Source organism: Meriones unguiculatus, chromosome 14 (genome assembly GCF_030254825.1).
Source record: "Meriones unguiculatus strain TT.TT164.6M chromosome 14, Bangor_MerUng_6.1, whole genome shotgun sequence".
Classification (NCBI taxonomy): domain Eukaryota; kingdom Metazoa; phylum Chordata; class Mammalia; order Rodentia; family Muridae; genus Meriones; species Meriones unguiculatus.
In genome coordinates, this window is record NC_083361.1 from 46,278,600 (window position 1) to 46,300,777 (window position 22,178).

The 22,178-nt window shown below is 39.9% G+C and overlaps 1 protein-coding gene across 4 annotated transcripts in view; it reads left to right on the forward strand.

Moving 5' to 3' along the window:
• Gabrb3 (gamma-aminobutyric acid type A receptor subunit beta3) overlaps positions 1-22,178 on the forward strand; it is a 265,056-nt gene that overhangs the window by 207,460 nt on the left and 35,418 nt on the right. For all 4 annotated transcript variants that reach the window (XM_060367239.1, XM_060367240.1, XM_060367238.1 and 1 more), the window contains exons 5-6: positions 13,995-14,077; positions 17,354-17,491. In XM_060367239.1, the coding sequence (XP_060223222.1) occupies positions 13,995-14,077; positions 17,354-17,491 (221 nt within the window). The remainder of the gene's footprint in view (positions 1-13,994; positions 14,078-17,353; positions 17,492-22,178) is intronic.

Here is a 22,178-nt window from a genome sequence, read left to right on the forward strand (position 1 = left end):
AAAGCAAAAGGTGAAAAAATGAACAAATTAGAAAAAATGATCATATACATAAGAGAATTTAAATGTCTCTAGGAAAGGCATATAGTTCTAAAAGTCTTGAGTAATTGTAAGTTTTTGTTTAGGACTAATGTCTTGGCACAAAGCAAGCCTATCTGTAAGGCTTCAGAGTCCTCCAGTGCATCACCATTCTGCAAAGATCTAGAGAAGCTGAGACAAGACATGATCTCATTTTAATTTATCACATTACTGTAATCAAATTCCTAACTTCTAGCATACGGTTTACAAAGAAAAAAAATATGTATTTTCCTCAAAAAAGGAACATGAATTGACAGTTACTAGACTAAAGTGAGACATTAAATCTGCCAAATAAAACTTTAAAGTCTTCATCTTAGCATACATACCATGGAAAAGGTAACAGGAAAGATGAGCAAAGAGCTGAGGAAGTACATGACTATATGTGAGTGAAATGCAAAAAAAAAAAAAAAAAAAAAAAAAAAACAATCAACCAAAAAATAAAAATTACACAGAGACACACGAGGAATTCTGAACCCTATCAGTATAATAATTCAATGGACTAATTCAGTAGGAGTGATGAACAATAGATTTGAACTCACAGAAGAAAGAGTCCAGATACTTGAAAATCTGACAGCAAAAGTTGCAGAATCTAAGGGACAGAAAATAAGGTTAAAGAAGAAAAGTTAACAAAGCTCAATAAAGTTGTGAAAATATATTAGTAAAACAAGATTTGTAGGAGTTCCAGAAGTTGAGAGAGAAGGGGTGGTGGGACAGAAGGGAGATGAGAGGAACAGGGAAAGGGAGAGGGAGACTATTTGAAGCAATAATGGCTGAAAGCATCACCAATTTGATGGATGATATTAATGTACAAATCCAAGATTCCCAGTGAATTCCAGTGGCAATAATATCTGAAAGATCTATGTTGAGACCTATCATAACTAAAATTTCAGACACTAAATACATAGACAATATTGACAGCATCAAAAGAAAAGGACCCGTATTCCATATTTAAAAAAAAGGATTACACACCCATTTTTCTCCAGAAATAATGGATGCAAAACCAGTTGGATAATACATTACATATGTGAGGAAAAAATGCTGTCAACATGCAATGCTATATGTACAAACAGCTCTTTAAAATTAGAAAGAATTAAAATATCTGGGCAGTGGTGATGCATTACCTTTAATCCCAGCACTGGTGAGGCAGAAGCAGGTAGATCTCTGAGTTAGAGGTCAGCCTGGTCTACAGTGAATTCAAGGACAGTCAATGTTACAGAAAACCTGTTCCAGAAAAGAAAAAAATTCTCCAAGATGAGCAAATCCTAAGGCAGTTTGTTTCTGTTTAAAAGACCTGCTTTAAAGGAAGTGTTAAAATGTTTAAATTTAAAGGAAAAGATGGTGTACATTGACACAAAACATATGAAACTATGATGATGTCCAGTGTTAGTGAATGAAAACTTGCATTACTAAACTTTTTGTAACTCCACTTTCAAACTTTTATACTCTACCTGACTTAAATGACAAATTCACAGTCACTTTTTAGACAGAAGGAAAATCACAAGCCTGGACTATGTTGTAGCAAGGTCTAGGCTAGCTTTGGTTACATAGCAAAGGCTTGTCTCACTGTTCTTCCCCCAAAGGAAATACACATATAGGTAGTGGTAAATTGATATTATTGGCATTCAGTTTTCAGTGACACTGTTTGTAATGTTGGTAGTATACAGGACACAGAGCTAATTGAAGATTGTGTATTAGGACAAAGTATGTTGTTATAAATTTGGGATGTTAAATTTAATATGCATGATAACCAAAAAGAATGTATCTGTGAAATAGCTGCAAAGAAAATGAGCAGGAAATCAAGTTCTGCTAACAAATACACTAAACAATGAATAAACCAGATAAAGAATTGAGGGAAGAAAAAGTTCCCAAACACAAAGAAAGCAAGTGGCATTGCTGTAGAAGTTCCTCCTTTCTTATTATTAATACTTTAACGTGTAAATGGATTGAACCAATGAAAAAGTAGAGACTGACAGAGCAGAATGTCTAGAAATAAATCAGGATCCAATTATACACTGTCTACAAAATGTAACCCAGAATCACAGGCCTACACAGACATTTAAGAATGATGAGTCAAGATCTAAGTTGAAAGTGAAAATGCATGTTCCATATGAACGGTAGCCAAAGAAGATGTGAGGTAATGGTGTTGAAAGCCATCTCTAAGTCATGAACTGTAGCAAAAGTCAAAATACTAAGCATTGATTTAATGAGACACCCAGAAGTTATAACAAACATGGACATATTAACCACCAGAGAGACAAAATGTAGAAAGCACAGTGCCACAAAGGAAAAAGGAGAGATAGCAACCATATCAAATGTCTGTGCTAAGTTCTGAGAGTAACTTGTCCCTTTAGACCATGCACTGAAAAGATGAATCTTCTCACATCAATGGCATTAAGGAACTTAAATAGGGAGGAGGCTACCAAAATCTAAAGAATATTAGTGATGCATATTAGAGCAGAAGTACAGTTATGATACACAGAAATAGCTAAAACCTTTCCTGAGGGTGCACTCCTCATGGCTTCAGAATCATACCAGAAAATTTCATTTTTACTTTCTTTGTCATGTACTGGCCAGCTGGAGATTTTTTTCCCCTGTGAGACCAGAGAGTTTAGATTTCTTAGTGCAGTATTTATGCAAATTTTTGTGTTACAGTAAAAGGTAAGGAAGCGAAAGTCCCTGTGTGATCGTTGCAGGCATCCCTGTTGGGAGCTTTTCAAAAATGATGACACACATGCAACATGTCAGACATGGAAAGTCAAGTCTAAACTTAAATGTTGATGGGAAAAAAAACTGTTGCTGAATAAAAGCACATGTAATCCACTAATTGTAAATGTGTATTTTCAATTTATTTTAAGATTATTAAAACCACAAATTTCCTTTTATACAATGGGATGGAACCAAAAATGAGTATTTTGTAACATATTGACAAACTTTTATCTAGATTGACAAGACAAAAGACAAAAATAGAACAAAAGACTTAAATAAATAAAATCAGATATTTTTAAAACATGGGGCCTCAATAATAATTATTTACAAATGAAAGGAACATAATAAAGTTTGTGTGCTATAAAAAATGGATGAAATTAACAATTCTTTTTTTTAAATTTTTTATTTAACTTTTATTAATTACACTTTATTCATTTTGTATTCCCCCATAATTTTGTATTCCCTCCTCCCCTCTCAGTCCCACCCTCCCCCCTCCCCTCCTTTTCTGCATACATGCCCCTCCCCAAGTCCACTGATAGGGGAGGTCTTCCTCTTCTTCCTTCTGATCTTAGTCTATCAGTTCTCATCAGAAGTGGCTGCATTGTCAGGGTTCTAGGTTATCTCCATGAATAGTCCTTGGTTGGAGTATGAGTCTCTGGAAAGTTCCCTGTGTTCAAATTTTCTTGTTCTATTGCTCTCCTTGTGGAGTTCCTGTCCTCTCCAGCTCTTACTATTTCCCACTTCTTACATAAAATTCCATTCACTCTGCCTGACAGTAGGCCATCAGGCTCAGCATCTGCTTTGACAGTCTGCACAGGCTTTCAGAGGCCCTCTGTGGCAGGTTCCTAGTTTGTTTCCTGTTTTCTTCTTCTGGCTTTCAGAGGCACTCTGTAGCAGGTTCCTAGGTTGTTTCCTGTTTTCTTCTTCTGATGTCCATCCTCTTTGCCTTTCTGGATGGGGATTGAATATTTTAGTTAGGGTTCTTTCTTTTGCTTAGTTTGTTTAGATGTACAGATTTTAGTGGGTTTATTCTATGTTGTATGTTTATATGAGTGAGTATATACCATGTGTGTCTTTTTACTTCTGGGACAACTCACTCAGGATGATCCTTTCCAGGTCCCACCATTTACCTTCAAATTTCATGATTTCCTTATTTTTCATTGCTGAGTAATACTCCATTGTATAGATATACCACAATTTCTGCATCCATTCTTCAGTTGAGGGGCATCTGGGCTGTTTCCAGCTTCTGGCTATTACAAATAAAGCTGCTACAAACATGGTTGAGCAAATGTCCTCATTGTGTACTTGACCTTTTTTGGATATATACCTAGGAGTGGTATGGCTCGATCTTGAGGAAGCGCTATTCCTAGTTGTCTGAGAAATCGCCAGAATGATTTCCAGAGTGGTTGTATAAGTTTACATTTTCCCACCAGCAGTGGAGAAGGGTTCCCCTTTTTCCACAACCTCTCCAGCATGTGTTGTCACTTGAGTTTTGATCTTGGCCATTCTGATGGGTGTAAGGTGAAATCTCAGGGTTGTTTTTATTTGCATTTCCCTAATGGCTAATGAGGTTGAGCATTTCTTTAAGTGCTTCTCTGCCATTTGATATTCCTGTACAGAGAGTTCTCTGTTTAGCTCTGTTCCCCATTTTTTAAGTGGATTACTTGGATTGCTGCTTTTCATCTTCTTTAGTTCTTTATATATACTGGATATGAGTCCTCTGTCAGATAAAGGGTTGGTGATGATTCTTTCCCAATCTGTAGGCAGTCATTTTGTTTTGATGACGGTGTCCTCTGCTTTACAGAAGCTTTTCAGTTTCATGAGGTCCCATTTATTGATTGTTGCTCTTAGAGCCTGTGCTGTTGGTGTTCTGTTCAGGAAGTTTTCTCCTGTACCAATGAGTTCTAGGGTATTCCCCCCCTTTTTTTTCTAGCTGATTTAATGTGTCTGGTTTTATGTTGAGGACTTTGATCCACTTGGACTTCAGTTTTGTGCAGGGTGATAAGTATGGATCTATTTTCATTTTTCTACATGTAAACATCCAGTTGGACCAGCACCATTTGTTGAAGATGCTATCTTTTTTCCATTGTATGGTTTTGGCATCTTTGTCAAAAATCAGGTGTCCATAAGTGTGTGGGTTTATTTCTGGGTCTTCTGTTCTGTTCCATTGATCCACCATTCTGTTTCTATGCCAGTACCATGCAGTTTTTAGAAACATAAAACACAGGAAAATGGAATCTTGCAGAAAAGAGACTATGCACTTTTCAAAGTTAAAGTTCGACATTGGATGGCTTCCCTGGTCCAATTTACCAAACACTGCAAAGTAAAGTTAACACTAGTTAATCAAATTTTTTTTTTCAATATGCCAAGAGGTTGTAGTGCTTCCTGACCTCTCATGCGTTGTGTGAGGCCAGCAGTGCAGCTATAGCAAATCAAAGCCAGAGCAAAGTGCTACAGGAAGAGTCAGGAAATAGCATCCCTTGTGAGTCCTTATGCAAAAACCAATAAAATAGTAACACTCTAAATCCAGCAATATGCCTTCATCAAGTGGCAAAGTATTGTAAAAAATAATTTCACATAAAACTCAGTGTTATAACCACACTAAAAAAAGAAGGGAAGACAGAACACACTATCTTTTCAATCCAAGCAGGCCAAACATGAACAAATTTAACACATTTTCACAGTAAAAAAATTGCAATGTACAAGAAGTAAACATTATTAGATGATTTAATTGTGTATGGAAATGCATAAGATCATAATGGTGAAAGACTAAAAATTTCTCCCTAAAATCAAGAATTAGATACCCAAGTGTCACTTATGTGAGAGTAGAAAAGAAAGGTATAAACATACTTGTTTAAAGACAGCATGATGATGCATAAAAGCCACAGGATTATATGAATATTCCAGTCTACTATAGCAAAAAAATGAATTCAGAAAAACTGTGGAGGAGAGAACGAACAGGTACAATCTGTACTTTTGTGTAACAATGAATGGCCTTAAAAGGCAGGTAAGAAAGCAGATCCATTAAGGTCATAATCTAACAAGATAAAAACATAGTTTTGAAAATGAGGTTTAAAAACTATGCATAATTAAGTATAAACATGTAGGGGGGTACTCACACATGAATTCAGGTATCTGAAAAATCTAGAGACATTGGATCTCGTGGAGTTTGAATTAAAGATGCTTGTGGGCTGCCCACAGGTGTTGAGAACTCCTGTTTTCTGTAAGAGCAGTATGTACTCTTTTTTTAAAAATAATTCTTTTTTAAAATTATTTATTTTTTCCTATTTTTAATTTTTTTTTAATTTTATTTTTCTTTTTAGTTACATTTTGTTAACTCTGTGTCCCAGCTGTATCCCACTCCCTCATTCCCTCCCCAACCCCACACTCCCTCCCTGGTCTCCTTCCTGCCCCTTTCCAAGTCCACTGATAGGGGAGGACCTCCTCCCCTTTCATTTGACCCTGCTTTATCAGGTATCTTCAGGGCTGGCTGCAAAGTCCTCCTCTGTGGCCTAACAGGACTGCTCCTCCCCTGGCGGGGGGGGGGGGGGAGGTCAAAGAGCCTGCCCTTGAGATCCTGTTAGAAATTTGCAGGCAAATGGTGGGATCTAGAAAAGATCATTCTGAGTGAAGTATCCCAGAAGGAGAAAGACAAACATGGTATATACTCGCTTATATAGACCTACAAGATATGATAAACATAATGAAATCTACGCACCTAAAGAAGATAATCAAGAAAGTGGACACGGGTGAAGATGATCAATCCTCATTTAGAAAGACAAATGGGATGTGTATTGAATGTATGACAGGAGTCTACCGCAAAAGGCATCTGAAAGACTCTAGCTAGCAGTGTTTCAAAGCAGACACTAAGTAGTTTTCCATTTTTAAATTTTTATTTATTATTATCATTTATTACAATTTTTAATTAATTTTTTATTTTTATATTAATTATAGTTTATTCACTTTGCACCCCAGCTGTAGTCCCCTCCTTCATTCCCTTCCAATTTCATCCTCTCTCCCTCATCTCCTCCCTGCACCTCTCTACGTCCACTGATAGGGGAGGTCCTCCTCTCCTTCCATCTGACCCTAGCTTATCAGGACTCATCAGGACTGGCTCCATTGTGTTCCTCTGTGGCCTAGCAAGGCTGCTCCCCCTTCAGAGGGGGGAAGTCAAAGAGCCAGCCACTGAGTTCATGTCAGAGACAGTCCCTGTTCCCCTTACTAGGGAACCCACATGGATACTGAGCTTGCCATGGGCTGCTTCTGAGCAGGGGTTCTAGGTTATATCTATGAATGGTCCTTGGTTGGATTAGCAGTCTCAGAAAAGACCACCATGCCCAGATATTTTGGTTCTGTTGTTCTCCTTATGGAGCTCCTGTCCTCTCCAGGTCTTACTATTTCCCCCTTCTTTCCTAAGATACCCTGCATTCTGCCCAAAGTTTGGTTATGAGTCTCAGTATCTGCTTTGATACACTGCTGGGTAATTTATTGTTTTATTAATTACAGTTTTATTCATTTTTTCTCCTAGATGTAGCCTCCTCACTAGTCTCCTCTCAATCCCGCCCTCCCTTCCTCATCTCCTCCCATACCCCTTCCCCAGTCTACTGATACGGGAGGTCCTCCTCCCCTTTCATCTGATCCTAGTCTATCAGTTATCATCAGGACTGGTGAGCCATTTCTTCAGCTTCAAAGGCATTTTTTAGGCTGCTCTGAACTCTGTGTGATCCTGCCCACCTCTGCCTCTTCTTCATATCCTACTGGTATGATCTACCACAACTTTCATGTTTGCTTTTTAAAAGCATGTTCTCAGGTGGCCCAGACTGACCTCAATATTTCATTCTTCCGGTCTCAGTTTCTTAATTGGTAGGGATATAGACATGTTGTCAGTATACAGGGATAAGGATCATTTTAATCATGTAATCAGACTATTTTGGATACTAAAAAAAATATGAAATGTGGTTAAAAGAATTTGAAGAAAATATAACTGGAAAGGATATCTTGTGTCTTGGATAGAAATGTGTTTTTATTTTTTTATTTATTACAATTTATTCACTTTGTATCCCAGCTGTAGTCTCCTCTCTCAACCCCTCTCAATCCTGCTCTCCTTTCTTTTTCTCTTCCCATTCCCCTTCCCTAGTCCACTGATAAGGGAGGTCCTCCTCTGCTTCCATATGACCCTAGCTTATCAGGTATCATCAGGACTGTCTATATTGTCTTTCATTGTGGCCTTGTAAGGGTGCCATCCATCAATAAATGGAACCTCATGAAACTGAAAATCTTCTGTAAAGCAAAGGACACTGTCATAAGAACAAAATAAAAGCCTACAGATAGGGAAAGGATCTTAACAAACCTTATATCTAACACAGGGCTAATATCCAGAATATATAAAGAACTCAAGAAGCCAAACAGCAACAAATAATCTAATTAAAATAATCTAATCTAATCTAATCTAATCTAATCTAATCAAGTAATCTAATTTAAAAATGGGGTACAGAGGTAAACAGAACTCTCAATAGAGGAATATCAAATGGCAGAGAAACACTTAAAGAAATGCTCAATGTCCTTAGTTATCATTGAAATGCAAATCAAAACAACCCTGATATTTCACCTTACATGCATCAGAATGGGGAAAAAAAAAAAACTCAAGCAGCAACACATGCTGGAGAGGATGTAGAGAAAGGGGAACTCTCCTCCATTGCTGGTGGGAATGAAACCTCCTACAACCACTTTGGAAATCAATCTGGCAATCTGGCACTTTCTCAGACAGTTAGGAATAGTGCTACCTCAAGATCCTGCTATACCAATCCTAGGCATATATCCAAAAGATGCTCAAGAAATGTGTAAGAGGACAATACTGCCCTAGCCAGCTTCACAGTCAGCTTAAGTTGTATCAGAATATCATAATATTTGTAAAAATGGAAACACCTATTATAATTTCCTATAAAATCCCAAATGATTTCAAATTTCTGAAATAAAAGAAGAAAGATGGAGACTTTACCATTTGTGGCTTTAATATTTTCTACAGAACTGTGTTAATCAAAACAAACCATTTATCATAAGGGCAGACACATTGTCCAGTGAAAGAGAATTGATAACCCAGAAATAAATCTTGACACATGTGAAATTATTTTAAATTTATTTTTACTATGTTATGTGTGGGGGCATTTTTTTCCTGAGTGTTTATCTATGCAGCACTGGTGTGCAGTATCCACAGAGGCCAAAAGATGATGCTTTATCTTATGGAATTGGAGTTACAGGCACTTGTGAACTGCCACATGGGTACTGGGAATTGAACACTAGGTCTACTGCAAGAACAAATGTTCTTAACTGCTGAAGCTTTCCTCTAACTCCATGTATTGAATTTTGACAAGGATTCCAATAGTATTCACTAAATAGCGGGGGAGGTCTTCTTAAATAATGCTAGGAACTACTGGAGGTCATGTGAAGCAATGACTCTAGGACTACAAAAGCCATTCAATGGATCCAAATCTTAAAGAATAAATCTTAAATCTTAAAGAGTTAATCTTTAAATTTAAAAGTTATAAAAGTCTTAGAAAATAAGAATGGCTGCATGACATTGGGCGTGGCACTGATTTTTTAGTATAACACAGAAAACGCAACCAAGGGGCAAAAAAGAAACAGAAATTGGATAATGGCAATGTTCAAGGAACTTCTATGCATAAAAGGGCATAATAAGCATAGATAAGCAGCCCCCAAGCACCATAGTTAGACCAACATAGTAGAGGTTGTCCCCTTTTAGAGAGACTCATCGTCAAGCACCCTAATCAAATGAAGATAGTAGGAGGGACTCAAAGTACTTTTCTGATTCTTTCAAACTTTTCTCTCTCATCAGAGGGTTGAACCTGTGTTTTCCTTATGAGGTCCATGGTTTGGAGGTCTGGGTAGCTACTTTCCTGACAAGGAGTTGGGGATACTGTACTCTCCATTTTGTTTTTAGCACAATGCTGGCTTGTCCCTTTTATGTAGCTCTACCCTCAGATCATTGGCAAATTGAAAGAGAGAAGTTATTCCATCTCACCTGCCAGAGATGACTCAGTACGTAAATGCTTGATGCTTTGATGTAGAAACCACTACCCGTGTTTTAAGGAAAGTCTCCACTAAAGAGGAGTTACCAACTGCTACATCACTGCAGTGTAACAAGCAGCAGGAATAACTTAAAGCGCATATTTAGTGTGCATTGCTCATTTGTCTGGTACATTAACAAGTACTTCTGCTGGCCTTGGCTAGCTCACTCACAGGCTGAGTGTGAATGGTCATCAGCTAGCACATTGAGGTGGTCTCTGAGAATTGATAGTGGCAGCTCAATCCTATCTCTGTCTCCATTCTCCTCGACCAGCAGGCTCACCTGGCATAGCTTTCTCATGGCCGTGGAAGAGGGGAAAGAGACCAGTTCCTCTTCTGATTACCAAACTGTCCCATCTAGTACCCATCAGATAGAGCAAGTTCCAGAGTTGACTCATATAATTAAGACAAAGAATACCTCTGTAATGAAAGAATGCCACCTAGGAAAGATGTGAGGAGGGGCAGAGCTACAACAAACTCTGCCCTGATGACTTTACCAGTAACAACCTCAAGGCATTTCCATAGTAAAAAGCTTTGGACATTCCTATAAATGCGCTTTTCTATCTATGTTATCAAAGACAACGAAAGTTTGGATAACTGGATTACTGGCCCATGTCCTATGACCTCTATACTTCTCTGTAAGTACTTGCTAAAGAGGAATGTGTTGTCTGCAGTGCTTGGCTCAGGCGCTCAGTATAAGCACCTGAGTTCCTAGACCTTGAAATTGACAGTTGCCTTTGTTACCAAAAGTGCCTGGTTTCCAGATAGTCTGGAGCGCAGGTCATGAGAGATGCCTTAGGCAGCTAAATGGGTCTGGGAGTGGTGGTTCCACAGAAAACAACTGGTATCTGGTGCTGCCCCAGCCATAGATACAGATAGTTTTCAGTTCTCAAACACTGTGCTATTTCTGGTCTTATTGGTGTGGCAAGATTGGAATCAGAGCAAAAGGTACGTTTCACTATAGCCTTCATTGAGGTGAAGCTGTCAAGCTCATGGTGGACAGTGGTCTGGATTCTGTGGGGCTTCATTCTGCAGCAAGAAAATTCCCAGCAGCCACTTGATCTTAGAAGCAGGGGCTCATCTGAGACTCTTGAACAGTGAAACCATGGTGACTAAGAGGGTCCAGGGATCTTCCTGAGAGTGCTTGACTGTGGGCTGCTGTCTCTTGCTGACTCATATTCACCACCTTGAAGTCAAGAAAGGCCAGGATATATTTCTACGCCAACAATTCCAACCTAGTTTGGTCCCTTGATCTCTGAAGTCATTTATTCCATAAGGTTTTGTGGATCACTTGCTGTGGGAGGTTCTGTTCTGGTACCAAAAGATGGCTGTGGGCAGGACAGGCTAAGCTCTGACTTCACAGACTCAAACCAAAGTAGACAAAGAGCCAGCCAGTCAGTAGTCAGATGGATGTTTCCTTTTGCAAATGGTGCTTAATGCAGTGAATGCATTGACCTGGGGCAAAGGGAGGAGAGTCTGCAGGGCCGGAGTTCTTTAACTCTGGCTGTATTTGAGAAAGCTGGCAAGTAATCAGCTAGGAATATCACAATTCACACTCATATCTGTCTTCTGTATTTTTTTGGGAATCTAAGAAATGAATACAAAGGTAAAGAGGCATTAAAGACACACTAGGATGCACAATACAAGCTGCCTAGATCCAAGATGTATCTGCCTTCTAGAAGCATGTGGATGTTTTGAGTCAATTGCTTTTGTTTCCTCATCTGCAATGAGAATAATAATAATAATAAATAACAGCAATAATAAACTTTACTAAGCAGTTGGTGAAATGTTGAATGAGTCTGTTAAAGTGCATTGCACAGACCTAAACACAGGTATGACTGGCTGATACCCTAGTACAAAAAAAAAAAAAAAAAAAAAAAAAAAAAACCCATACAAAGTATAAAAAGAAGAGAGAAAAGAGAAAGTGAATGAAGAAAGGAAAGAGAAAAATGAAAGAAGGGAGGAAAGGAAGAATAGATTATAAATATACATTACTTTAGTGTAATGTATCTTTAAGATTATTATATATGCATATCTTTATTTATACAGAGAGAGAGACAGAAAGACAGAGAGAGAAACAGGGACAGAGACAGAAACCGGTACAGAGGACAGGAGTAGCAAACTGTCAGCCTTTTGGATGGGTAGTGAATTTACTATCTCACTGTCCAGGACATCAGCTATTTCCCTTCCCACAGCTTGTGCATATTTCTCTGCTTCGCTCTCAGAAGTATGCTCTGAAGCCAGAAGATTCCAGTCAATTTTGTGTCTTAGTCAAAGACAAAAAAGGAAAACCTTAAAAAAAATAATCTGCTGAAGATCAATACTACAGAGAATGTCACTGTCTTGGTGTTGTTGTTTTGTTTTGTTTTCCCTTGTGGCTGTAATAAAATACAAAGACAAAAGCAACTTAAGGGGGAAGGGATTTCCTTTAGATCACAATTCCAGGTGCTGGTCCATCAAGAAGGGATGTCACAGCATCCAGATTCACATTGCATTTGCAGTCCAAAAACTGTGCATGCCAGAGCTTTGCTCTCTCTCTCCCTTCCCCTCCCTTTCCCCTTCCCTTCCCCCTCCCCTTTTTTCTTTCTCTTTTTCTTCAGTTCAGGGCAGAACCTACAAAATAGTTCAGCCCATTTTGAGGGTGGGTCCTCATACCTCAAATAAGCCAATAAAGAAAACCCCTCATAGACATATTTAAAGGCACATCTCTCTTAAACTGAGTCTAAGTTTTGTGAAGCTAACATGAACATTCACTCTCACCTGGTGATGCTTGATTTCAATTGGTTGGTGCCATTATTCCTTAGATATAGGAGTGTGTTTCTCAGGCTGTGGAAGTGGTGTTTAATGTTGATCAGTCTCCTCTCAGGAGAAAAAAAGAAAAGAAAGAAAAAAAGTGGAGAGAAAAGAGAGAGATGGAAGGAGGGAGGAAGCTAGGGAGAGAGGGGAGGAGCTATCAGGACATGTGTGGAAGAATTAAGTATTGCAAATGTAAAGCCTCAGATGCCACTGGGGCTCATCAAACTGGGTCCACTCAAGTCACTAGAATGGAGCTTGCAAATCTGGAGTCTGAGACTCCCTGCCCTTCCCATTTCTGCTAGAGTTCAGTGGTGCAGGTTTATTTCAGACTCAGGTTACTTTCTTAGTATGCAAGTTGAGTGTTGCACAGCCTTACCCTCTCTCTTCTTGTCCCCACCTCTTCCCACTGTTCTTCCTCATTCAGCCCAACAGAGCCTGATCTTTTTTGACCCCTCACAAGTATGTTTTCCTGCTACAGCTCACAGGCTTCTCTACATTCATGAGGTTTTTTAGGTATTTATTCCAAAAAAAATAAAAATAGCGAATACATATCTTCCATTATTTTTCAAGTTAGTAGAAAAAAATATCACTATTACACCAAAACTAGAATATCTGGATAAATCCTATATATTAGAAATAGTTGTTGGCAAGAAGGATAGACTTCCACTCTTATTCAGGCTTCCCCATCCAGTTTTCAAAATTGTCATTCAGACTCTATATAGGGTCAAAGGAGTGGGAGAGTATTGGTAAGAGCAAAGTGCAATACCCTTAACCAGAGCATACATGTGCATATGACTTCAGACTGCTTAAGGGTGGTGAATAAGAAAGTAAGTACTAAAAAGTAATAACCCCAGATATAGACTCTGCTCTAATAAATAGGCTGGAACTTTAGGCTAAATAATCACATGACTCAGAAAAATGTATTTAGTTTTAGATTATTAGGTGGGGTGCAATCTTTACTTTCGTTCTGTAATGCATATATACTTCTAAATATTACTTCACACACCATTTCTGTAATGCATGAATACCTCTAAATATTACTCCACACACCATTAATATGCATTACATTTTACTTGTCAATTTAAAACAATTAAGGAAAGTGAAATTAAGCATGTCGTTGTTTTCTTGATAAAGGTGATCTGTAGTATATTCAAATAGTGCATTCAATGAATTCTGTTCTCATTCAGAATTCTCAGTGTGCTGAGAGGGAAGCTTTGGTCAGGTGGACTTCGAGAAGAGGGGCTTATGTTGACATGACTTATGTCTGTCTAGAAGCAGTTTCCCTTGTCTGTTCCTTTGCACACTTCTAATGCTACCCCTGCTGTGTGTTTCAGGATCACCACCACAGCAGCGTGCATGATGGACCTCAGAAGATATCCACTGGATGAGCAAAACTGCACCCTGGAAATTGAAAGCTGTGTGTATTTGAGTCTGCCTTCCTTTTTCTTGTCCTTTGTATTTTAAGTCTTTTGTTGTTACTCTTGTTGTTATAAGTCAGCATGTATACCAAAGCACCTGTAATGCTCTTATACTTTTCATTATCTTAAAATTGGGCTGGAGAGGTACCTCAATGGTAGAATTCTTGCCTCCTACACACAAGACCCTATGTATCATTCACAACATGCAAAACAAAGCAAAGTATTAGAGGATTAACTCTTCCCAATTTCACTGTGAACCCAGAGAAGAACAGAGGTACAAAAAGAGAAAGAGAAAGCAAGAGACTGAAAGCTTGTGTGTGTGTGTGTGTGTGTGTGTGTGTGTGTGTGTGTGTGTGTCGAACTGGGGATAAAAGAGCTCTTCATTCAAATCTGATTAGAGAGTCTGTTTTCTGTTCTGAAATAGAAGAAAACAAATGTTTCCCATCTCAATCCATTCAGCAAGAAGAGTGCAAACACTGAGATGCAATTTTCTTACAATCTGTTTCATCATGCTTGAGTGGCTGGACTGCTGGGACTCTGGGCAGTCGGAGTGAAACTCATTTCCCATCAGAATCGCAGCCTTACAAGCTGGCCATTTCTGCATCTTGGCAATTTTCTTCAATTTGAGGAGTGTTCAGATGCCTTATTGATAATTCAGTACTGTGTACCTCTATACGAGAGGTGAAGCCGAGTTGCCAACATCTAACAAGATGTGCCTCCTGCCACCTGAACTGTGCCTATTGATCCTGACCTGTCACACACTGGCATATTACTAGTCTCAACAGGTGTTTGTACTGAGTCTGTCACAGCCTGATTTATTATTAGCCTCAACCGGTGTTCTACTGAGGTTTCGAAGTTAAGGGATGCTGCCTTTGTGGTGTCACTGGAAGCATGTGTGTTTGAGGAGGGTGTATGATGCTTAAGCACACTGAGGGAGTGCCCAGTGGGGGCTACAGCTGGTCATACTGTTTCCTTCACTGCTGTGCTGCATCTTTGCCGGTGATTCTTGACAGCTCTGATTTCAGAGAATGTAGAATCACATCCAGCAATGCAGAATTGAAGCATCTGGGAAGATTGGGGATGGAGCTTCCGAGGCTCATAGGAAAGAAGGTGATTCCTACCATTCCTAAGATTATCCTAGGAAGTCAGATGGCTGCTGTGTGACTAGAGACCATGACTCTGCTGGGACAATGGAAAGTTTAGGAAGTGAATTTAGCTTCTATTTTAGGAATCAGCTTCAGCTCCAAGTGCCTGGACAAACTGTGACCTCTGGGTGTTGTTACTGTGTGGCCTGACTTCAGTGGGTGGTAGTGAGTAAGGGAGGGCTTCTCTTGCAGAACTCCAAACTGAAAGCATGTAGAGACAAGCCAGGAACCAGTTTTTGCTGGCTTCTCTGCACTGAGAGTGGAGTGGAAATTGGTAGCTTTGTTTTCCAGGCAAGCACAAACTCATTGATCCATTAATTTATTCCTCTTATACTTTGCTGGCTTCAGCTCCTATGCCAGCACTGATGTTTAGCTTTGATTTTGGTTTCTGGTTCTAGGATTAAAAGCAGGTCTTCACACATGTGAAACAAGCACTCTACCATAGAGCTGCACTCCAACCCTGTCTAGGAACTGTCATAAGTACAGGGACATCTAGAACACAGAGGCAAAATGCTTTCCTGCCTGGAGGATGTGATCCAGATCCAGAGGGATGTGAAACAGACAGAAAAAGCAATAAGTGATTTTATAAACAAAAAATTGTGGGTGATGTCAGGGTTCCTCTGGAGACAGGATCACATGGGAAGCATCTGCAGGAAGCTTTCAGTAAATCATGAGATGACCTGGAGAAGAAGGGCCATTTGAACACCTTAGAAAGGCTCCTGCGGAGAGCACTGCTAGCCTAAGCACAAGAGGTGCTCTGAGCAGAAAGAGGCCTGACTTCCTGGACTGGTAATGAGAGACAGAGGAACATCACACTGGGGTAGGTGGTCGAAGTGACTGAGTTGTCTGGGCTTGGTTTTCCCATAGCATAGAAGACAACTGAGGGCTTTACCTGAAGGAGTGCTGTAATTAGGTGAGTATTTTATTAGAGAAAACATTGTGAGGTCAGAAAGACACAAAGAAGGTGCTAAATAGTAGGTGCCACACTGTGGTCTACACAGAGGGACAGCAGAGAGCTCTAGAAACATGATGACCACTGCAGTAACAGCCGGTGCTGAGGTACTGGGCTATGAAAGCATTGGATACATTTGTTTTTATATCTGTTCAGATCCAAAATTCTGTTATATTGCAAGGATGTATTTTAATCAGATTTGTGTTTTATTGATTTAATTAAGAAATTGATTTAGATATGATGGTTTGTAATCCAAGCACTTAGTAGATGGCATAGGTCATCCCATGTTGGTCATGAGACCTGACTCAAGAAAAAAAAAAAAAAAAAGAAGGCAAGGAAGAAAGAAAATAAGGGAAGGGAGAAGAAAGGAGTGAGAGAAGAGAAAGAAGGCTGAAATGAAAGAAAAGGAAGGATGAGGGAAGAGGTAAATGAAAGAGAATTGAGGGGAGATGAAGAAAAATAAAGAATTCAAAGAAAGAGATGGAAATAAATAAGTACATAATTTGCTGTGATCTTCTGGGAGACTCCTGGATGGTTAGACAAGTCTTGTTTCCCTTTGTTTCACTCATTCTCAAGGAGAACTGCCAGCTTTCAGGTGAATATGAGAACTGTCCCCAGAGCTGGGTGAGAGATACAGTCCTTAATGTCAACACCCTCTTTGTGATGCACACACCTATGCCAGTATATCTGGGCCAGGACTCTCCCATCAAAAGGCATTTCTAACGTAGACAGACACCTTAAGAGACCTCTGATTTCTTACTAGACACTGATTGGGAAAGTTGGCCCTTAGTCCCTATAGCCATTTCTAAATCTCCATACCTGCTTTCTCCCACCATTATTCCTCACTATAAAGATGTGATGAAATCCTCAACTGGGTAATGTGCAAGCATCTGTAACGTCAAGCTTTGTACTAAGAACTCTGGTACAAACTTTCATCTCCCACAACTCCAGTTCACTGCCTTTCCGGACCATTCTGGTACAAGTCAGACTGCTGAGGTAGCACACAGATACCTGAAGGCTAACTTACTCACATTTCTCATAGATGTGCACATTAAATATTTCTTTCAATCTAATAAAGCCATTACTTCCTTTTAACAAAAATAATTTCTTGGGCTAGGCATTGTTATAAAGTGATGGTGTCTCCTATCCACCATGTTTCCGCTTCTCTCTCCCGGTAGATGGCTACACCACGGACGACATTGAATTTTACTGGCGAGGCGGGGACAAGGCTGTCACTGGCGTAGAAAGGATCGAGCTCCCACAGTTCTCCATTGTGGAGCACCGTCTGGTCTCCAGGAATGTTGTCTTCGCCACAGGTGACTCCTGTGTCTGCTCTCAGTCATTTTAGGATGCTGCCTGCATCGACAATGTGTTCTCTTAGTGAAGTGTGTGTTGGCTGGCTTACATGTATTGTTAGGAACTGCCCATCATGGGAACTGTTTTAGGGTTTGTATAAAAAGCATTGGTTCCTGTGACAAGAAAAAAGGACCAGCTGAAAATGAGACACTCCCCAGGGTATTCTGGGAAAGATATGACTGTGGATGAGAAAGTAGCTGGTCGCTGTTTGATGTCATAAGTAATGTTCGATTCTTGATTAGAGAAGAGGCTGGATGGCTTTAGAGATATAAAAAGACAAGGGTTATAGGAGATATTCTCTCAGGAGCTGGTCACCTTCTCCATTCACCAGGCTGAGTTCAACAGGACAACAGAAGTCCATGCTGCTGTCTCTACCCCTTGTACATGATCTTCTATGAATGCTATGCTTAGGTGGTCATGACCTGTGCTTCACTGCCGTTTTCTCCTACTATACATTGCCACAGAAGATATCTTTTGCTCTTCTATCTAAGCTTGCTGAGATTTGAGTACATTTCTGTCACGTGTATTTTATGGCTGTGCTGATATCTCTGTTGCTTTTCATTCTCAGTGCATGTTCCGCATGATAATTGAGGTGATAAATAAAAGTATTTTGCAAACTGTAAAGAATGGCCATGTGCACAAACAGTGTTGACAATGCTAAGGGAAAGCAAAATTGTCTATTATAAATTTGAACAAAAGCCAACAGCTATGAATCAGTCTCAGGCTGCAATGGCCTTAAGAAAGCTGGTTCTTTTCTCTATGCCTAGTGCTTGTGGGTGACTACTGTCTCTTCTGGTTCATTTCACCTTCACACTGTTTTTTTTTTTTGTAGGAGGCCCTCTGACCTATACCTACTGCCACAGCTATCCTAGCTGTATTAGCTTGTTGCTGTACACCTCCACCATCCTATCCTACCTCTACTCACAGCTTATTTTTCCCCAAACAGCAAGAATGCATGTCACCAGGAGGAACTGGTCCTATTCACAGCATAGCTAACTCTGCCTCCAGCTTACTTCCTGCCTGAGATTGGAGCATTAGTCATTCAGTACCTGCACAGTGGCACAAGGTTTTTCTCTCTATCTTTCCTCTCCAGCCTGGCTTCTACCAGCCACTGTGTTAGTGGAGATAGAAGTTTGAATTCTTAAATAAAGTCAATTTTCATGCAGTGCTGCTTAACCATGGTCTGCAGATCTGTGGACACACACCGAAGTTCTCATTTTTGTTGGGGAGTGAGAAAATAAGGATCTGAGGATTAGCATCAAGGAATAGGGGGCACAATCAAGAAAATTGCTCTGATGCATTGAAGAAAATGGCTCATTTATTATGTATAAAATTAAGGCTTCAACAGTCCAGTGCCCCAAGCATTATGTGCAAAAGGTCTGCTTAGAGCAGGCTGGTAGAATTTACACAGAGGAGAGAGAGATCCTGCCAGTGCCTGCATTTGTCTACAATATTGCCTTTGTGACCAAACCCTGCTTATGTAAGAATCTTTTCCAATACTGTCTCAGAAACCTGGAGAGGGTATGGAATAGGAAGCCCTTAGTCTGCCTCTGGGATTAGCACTGCTCTTCTAAGCAACTGTGTTTTAATGGAAGTCGGGCTACACATACTAAGTATGCATGTTACAGGGACAGAGGGAAGTCTATGCATTGACCTGTGGGGCCATCACTATGCAGCATTGTCTTCCTTCCGACCTGATTAGAGTTCCATGTTCATCAAGTACTGCAGGTGGCTTGATATCAGTTATGAAACCTCTCACTCCTAAAGAACTTGTACTTTCAAATTTTGCTGACTGACCCATGAATGAAGAAATAGCATGGCCTTCATAATCTTAAAGTGATATTTTTTTATTAATTTATTTATTCATTTTACATTCTGATCATAGTCCTTCCCTCCTCTCCTCCTGGAGAGGCTCCACCCTCTATCCCTTTTCTCCCATCCCCCACTCCTAATCCTCCTAAAAGGGGAGCTCCATCACCATCTTCACCACAACCCACCTCATCTCATCAAGTTGCATTAGGACTAAGCATGTTCTCTTCCCCTGTGGCCTAGCGAGGGAGCCCTGCCACAGGAAGTGATAGAAAAGCAGGCAACAGCTCATGTTGGAGATAGCCCCTGCTTCCCTTACCAGGGAACCCATATGAAGCCCAAGCTGCCCGTTGTTTATATCCATGTAAGAGGCCTAGTTCCAGTCCATGCATAGTCCTTGGTTGGTCCTTCAGTCTCTGCAAGGCTCTGTGAGGCCTGATTAGTTAGCTCTGTTGATCTTCTTGTGGAGCTCCTGTCATCTCCATGTCCTTCTATCATCCCTCCCCCCCTTTTCTACAAGATTCAATATGCTTTGTCCAATGTTTGGCTACTAGTCTCAGCACCTGTTTTGATTCACTGCTGCCTGGAGCCTCTCAGAGGACAGCTGTGGAGGCTCTGGTCTGCGAGCATAGCAGAGTATTGTTAAAAGTGTCAGAGGTTGACTCCCATTGAGTGGGTCTGAGGTTGGGCCAGGCATTGGTTGGATAGTCCCTAAATTTCTGCTGTATCTTTATCCCTCACATCTTGTAGGCAGGGTACATTTTGGGTCAAAGTTTTTGTGGCTGCATTGATGTTCCCCTCTCTTCCCTAGGAGTCCTGTCTAGTTACAGGACATTCTATTCAGTCTCCATGACCCCTGCTACTAGCTAGGAGTCCTGTCTGGTTAGAGGACACCTTCTTCGGTGTTCATGACCCCTGCTACCAAGAGTCGCAGGTAGAATTGTCCCAATATCCTCCCAGAAGCCTACCCTGTCTAAGGTCTCTGACTTGTCACAGAGAAGCTCCCACCCATGGTTTTTCTTCTCTCTACAGGCACTTTGTCCTTTCCCCACAGTGCAATCCTAATTTTTCTCTATCCCCTGATGTTGTGAATGAATGCAATCCTTATCAGTAACCTGGATTGAAATACTTTATTGCCTAAAACCAAAAATGTCTAACAAGGATTAGGAAAGAGCAAAAATCTCTGTTCACTTGAGAAGCAGCTTGAGTCATGCATAGCTGTTCAAATGAGAAAATGTAGCTGGTTGGCAGGTATACATTAAAATTAATCATTCTGCAGAAGCAATAATGAAATAAATACTTTTTCACAGAAGAGACAGCACAAAATTCAGTGACATTTAATACTCAAAGATTGAAATACTGTGTGTCCAAAAAAAAAAAAATCACATAAAGCCTCCCCATCTCTGAATGGGAACTGAGGATTGTGCCACTTGTAATGAAGTAGCCTGACCTAGATTTGGTGTAGTTATAGAAGGACAACTAGGCTTATTAGTGCCAATAAAACTTCAGCTCCTACTATGATCTCAATGTTCTGAATGGTGTTTTGATTTGTTTAGAAAAGGAAGCTAGGCGGCCCAGTGCTGACCCTCCACCACAGTAACATTTTCATGTCAATTTTATGCCACCGAAGTCTCCAAGGGCCCATATTTTTGCAATGTATTAGCTTATGCTAAAGTATAAGGAAATTGGAAGCCAGTGATGTTGATTGGTAGCTTAGCACAAATATGTTAAGGAGCCCCAGTGTTAATTCCTAGCACTGCAGAGTAGAAAAAACAAACAAATCAGAAAATCAAAGTGGTTATGATAAAGGCACATTGAACCACAACTACCATGATGGTCAAGATTCTTGATGCATGCTAACCATGATGTGTCTTTGACACTTTTCCATTGCTAGTCTTTCTAAACTGTAAGTCATCATTTTCCAATTTTTTTTATGCTATGTGAGTTCTTACAGAAATATGTAATTCATTTTACAAAAGAGCCATACAAAGTATGAAGTTGAGAGAGCCAATTTCTACTGGACAATTGTGTGGCACCTGTACAGAAGTCCACATATTTTAGAGGAGTTAGGCTACTATGATACTGGGTTTGGAAGTCCCTACTAACCCAGGACCCTGGAATGTCTTAATTCAATACATAGAAGTCATTTAAGAAAAGAAAGAAATGAGCCACCTGCCACTGAGCCCTCCTCTTCTCAACTGCTGCATTAGCTAGAGGATGCTACACTCCTTAAGCTATTGACTAGCTCTGAAACTGTTTTCCCTGGTCTTAGTCCCTAACCCATGAGCTCTTCAATTTAGCAGTCTGCATTTAGTTCTCTTTCTTTTCTCCTACAATTCATTTTTCATTGCACCTCCAAATTTTTGCTTAGATTCTAGCCTCCAGATGGTATATTTTCCTTCTTCTGTCTTACACTAATTCAGTTCATTCACAGTCTCCAGTGAGCAGTTCTCCTTCCAGTGCCTTTTCTCATCTTTCTTGTGCTTCCACGTCAGTTTCTTATTTGAACTTTGGAAAGCTTTGAGTCACATCTGGTCATTTCTTGTCATCTTGTGTTACTCCCATACTTTTTCAGACATTCTATAATAGTCTCTTGAGTAAATGTATTTGTTCATAAACAGGGTTCCAACAATAGCCAAACTCCTAACAACAGGTTCTCCCTGCAAAGTCCACCAGGAATGAGAAAAGAGAAGGTGTATGTATTATTCTCATTAAGCACTGAACTAAGCAACTGATATCTCGAGAAATCATAGGCCTATTAGACACCTTCCTTCCTCATTCTGAAGTTTAATTTTTATGAAAGTGCTTATGAACGAACATGTAACTGTCTATAAGCAG